Source organism: Haplochromis burtoni, unplaced genomic scaffold, assembly GCF_018398535.1.
Source record: "Haplochromis burtoni strain Fernald_Lab_line unplaced genomic scaffold, NCSU_Asbu1 Contig_85, whole genome shotgun sequence".
Lineage (NCBI taxonomy): Eukaryota > Metazoa > Chordata > Actinopteri > Cichliformes > Cichlidae > Haplochromis > Haplochromis burtoni.
In genome coordinates, this window is record NW_024582446.1 from 1260028 (window position 1) to 1264041 (window position 4014).

Sequence of the window (4014 nt, forward strand, 5' to 3'; positions counted from 1 at the left end):
GTTACATTTTCACCACATTTTTTCAGTTTATTGCTTTTAAAGTAGAGTAAAAATCAGGTTAAGGTTCTGCAGGCTTTAGCTGTGAGCAGATTTGTGTGCTTGAGAAGGCAAGCAGGGGCTTCAAGCTGTCGAGCATGGGCCCTTGTTTGTCAAAGTCTGCCTAATAACTTCATTACACAGGCTCCTCCTGATTTTTGAGCTTTCATCTGCTAGTTCTTCCACCTCCATGAAGAAGTTACTTCTCACTTTGAAATATAGCATTAGTCTATTTAGTAAGGTCTTAAGGCAGTAGCCTTTGCTTTTTGCATTCCAGGGTACTGCTGTTACGGTGTTTCAGATCACACACAAACACACACACAAAAAAAAAAAAAAAAAAAAAAAAAAAAAAAAAAAAAAAAAAAAAAAAAGGGGGTAGTTGGAAGCCACTGTTATAATGCCAAAGCTCCACGAGGAGAGACAAATCCCTTTGGGGTTGTGTCAGGAAGGAAATCTGGCATAAAACTCTGCCAAAGCATCACACAATATGGTTTTGGCTCCTGAAATTATGTTCCCATACAAGTAAAATTAATTTGCAATTGCATTTTGTAAAGCCTTTGAAAACATCTTTTCATTTTCAGACCAATCAAAATCAGTTGTAAAGCAAAACATCTCTTTTTTGTAAACAAAACCAAGTAGTATTTGCACCTACAACCAACCACTGAATAACAACAAATCTTAATAGGTAACTAAGTGGAAAGACCCTGCTTTCACTGACTAACTCCTGGATATAATTTTCCCACTTGCCAGCCTGCCTCCTTATGCCAACTTTGAACATCTTGCAAAACTGCACAGTGTCCTGTTGGAGAAATTTTAAGTTGTCCATTCCAGTTTAGCTGTAAGGGAACAAAGGTTTTTAGAAGACCAGGTTGCACACTGAATAGGTACAGTATGAATACAATTATTACAAAACACACAATTTGCTGCTTTAGTGTCCTGACAGATGTAATGGAATATTAAGCTTGGATTCAAGTCCAAGCAACAAAAACACAAAACAATAATAAAATAATAACATTACAGAGCAGCTGTTGTTGTGCAAAGGAAAAAGAATATCTTCCAATGTTTATTACAACCCGTGTTCACATAAATGTAAGAAGTCTGGTTGTTGTAGATTTTTAGCAATGACCTAACGTCATAACCATCATGTAAACATTTTCTCTACATGGTGTAAGGGACTGGGGGACTTCGGCTACAGAAAGCTACAGTTTTAAATGCATTTGCTTAACTGAGGTTTGAACAGGGTTTGTACAACAACAAAGATTCATGACTAAAAATGAATAGCTAGTGTTAGAATGTATACACACATGGACACTTGTAACCAAAAACCAAAAGGCAGACTAAAACCTCTAACCAGTCTGATTAATTCATCTACACAAGCTAAACAGGAGGGTTTTTGTACACTCTTGAAACAGTATCCAAATGCTCAGCTCAAAAAACAAAACAAGAAAAAAGAAAAAACTGACTGCAATGCTTTAAATTTAGTTAGCAATGCTAATACTCTCAAAACACTACATTCAGTTTTAATTTTCCATTAGGAGGTAGGGGAGAAAACCAACAATACCAGCATATAAATGCAGGTTCTCCAGCAACATTGATGCAGTGCATGTAAACACATTCTGATTTCCTGCCATTACCTGATGTCTCTGAGGAACAGTTTGTGAATGGAGAAGTAATTAACCTAAACAATATGTAATAAAACTCCTTGTGAGGCATTTTAGACTAGAAAATAGACCTGCTTACTCAACTACTCTGTAACTACCATTTTCCCACTTTTCTAATTTCTGCTCGTCATGAATGTCACAACAAGAATTGGATAACTCAAAATATAACTTCCACAGATTTTGCTACATCATACAATATTTTGACAATTTCTGCCAAAAAAAGAAAAAAAAAGAAAAATGATATCAGTAGCATTCTGAGAATGCGAAATGTACTTGTCAATAGAGACAAAACTGTTGGAATTAAAATAAAAAGAGTTTAAGACTAAATAGCACATGTTTTTAAGTGTTTTGTTCTTTTAAAATCAGTTTCTATACATCTGACAGCTTGTAAAGGCCTCAAGTGAAAGGAAAGTTTTATAGCATAGAGGAGAATATGGCCCCACCCAATCACCCCATTATGGCCTGTTCAGCTTCATAACAGCTGAGACTGCAAAAAAATTAAAATAAAAAAATAAAAAAAGGCCCATCTTGAGTCCTGGCTATGAGCTATAGAAATCCTGCCATGAGTAAGTAAAATTCTCATTTACATAAATTCATAGCTGCTAAGGCATGAGTATACTTGTCATGAATGTGCATGCAGATGACTGTGCGTCACTTGTAAAGGCAGGCAGATATAGTCAAGCTACTAATAACGTTAATGCTTTAGGGTCTCTTAACTGTGCAATGATTATAGCTGGAGCAAATATCAGCCAGCTGAATTTGAATTATTTCACGGGAAACATTAAAGAGAATAAATCAGGTACAGCATCTACCCTGTAAACATAAGCCATGTTTACAGGCATCTGAAAATGTTTAACTTTTTTAAAAATAAAACGTAATTTAAAAGCAAATACACGTAACGAGTACTCAAACAGGAATGTTATGGAGTGCTGAAATATTTGTAGGAAATACTGGAATAATATCAGCACCCACTGCAAAGTTATGCTGTGATGGCAAGGGGAAGATGACTGTTTAGAGAGAATGCCAGTCACGTCTGAGCTTTAGATAGAGAAGAAGCTGACCACGTCCAGTTTCTGGATTTTAGCTGACAGCAGCAAATCTGGTGGCGGTGTGGGGCGAAGGCCAGTAGCTTTGGTGAGGCTCCAAAACCATAATGGAGGATAGGATTGTGAGGTCTCCAGCGTTGTCCTTGACTTATTAGGAAGTCATGGTCTTCGTGCCCACTACATGCTCTTCATCTATAGCTTTTAACACAGAGACCTGAAAATGGAAAGGAATTAAGATCTGGGTCCAGTATTCTCACATCACCTTGATTTTTATGTATATATTTTATGCAAATATGTTTGATCCAGTATGGCATGATGACTTATCAAATTGATAGGCCAGGACATTTCTACCACTAAAACATGTTAAAGTACACTAGTACACTTTAAAATAGCACATAAAAGTGTTCTAGACTAACGTAAGGAATTTTTCTTAATTATTACATTATTAAAATGGACACTAAGTAAATATAGTGAAGACAGCAGAGTTCATTTATGACTAAATGAAATGCAATATATCAGAAAATATCCAAATAAATTTGCTTCTAAAATTTATTTGGATTTTAGAACTTTTTTTTTTTTTTTCTCAGGACACAGGAACTCACCATAAACTGGTCCCCGTTAGTGAACCTCCTCTCAATCTCTTTTCCCAGGTCATTGTCTGGCAATTTAAGGTCCTCTCTGGTTTCTCCGTTGTCATCCATCAGAGCCAAGAAACCATCAGCCACATCAATTACCTAAATTTGCCATTATAAACAGAATGGAAGAGGTTAATAGTTTAGGAAATCATAAGAGTAATTCAAGTACTTTTTCCTATTGCAATTGCTGTAAACATTAATTTTAATGCTTTCTTCATAACACTGTGGTGATTCACACCAACAGAAAGCATTTACTGTGAAGCAGCAATACACAGAACATTGTGGTTTAGATCAATAACAAAGCCCTAAAAACAAGAAAAAGTTTATAAAAATAAAATTAAAAGGAGGCAGTATATATTGAAACTTGACTTTAGGTTAAGACTGGGCAATATGACCTCAAATCAAAAAGCACAAATTAATTGAACATTTTACCCTCATTCTAATTCATGAATGATTATTTTATATGTAAATATGTTGAACTACTAAAGCTGGGAGATTTTTTTACACTATTATAACTGTGCCTCTAAGTGTTGTAGCTGTATATTGCAGTGGTTTCACCTAAAGTATTAAAAGAATGTCTTTTGTCACTATACACATGAGATTCTCCTACCCAGTGCAGACATGTGGGAAAAGAAG

General features: G+C 35.4%; 1 protein-coding gene across 1 annotated transcript in view; it reads right to left on the reverse strand.

Moving 5' to 3' along the window:
- Positions 1 to 1067: 1067 nt before the first annotated feature.
- The window catches only part of eif5a2 (eukaryotic translation initiation factor 5A2), a 7360-nt gene continuing 4413 nt past the window's right edge, over positions 1068 to 4014 (reverse strand). Inside the window, exons 4-5 of the mRNA XM_005926032.3 lie at positions 3346 to 3477; positions 1068 to 2957 (exon numbers count right to left, since the gene is read on the reverse strand). Coding sequence (XP_005926094.1) covers positions 2895 to 2957; positions 3346 to 3477 — 195 coding nt within the window. The 3' untranslated portion in view covers positions 1068 to 2894. The remainder of the gene's footprint in view (positions 2958 to 3345; positions 3478 to 4014) is intronic.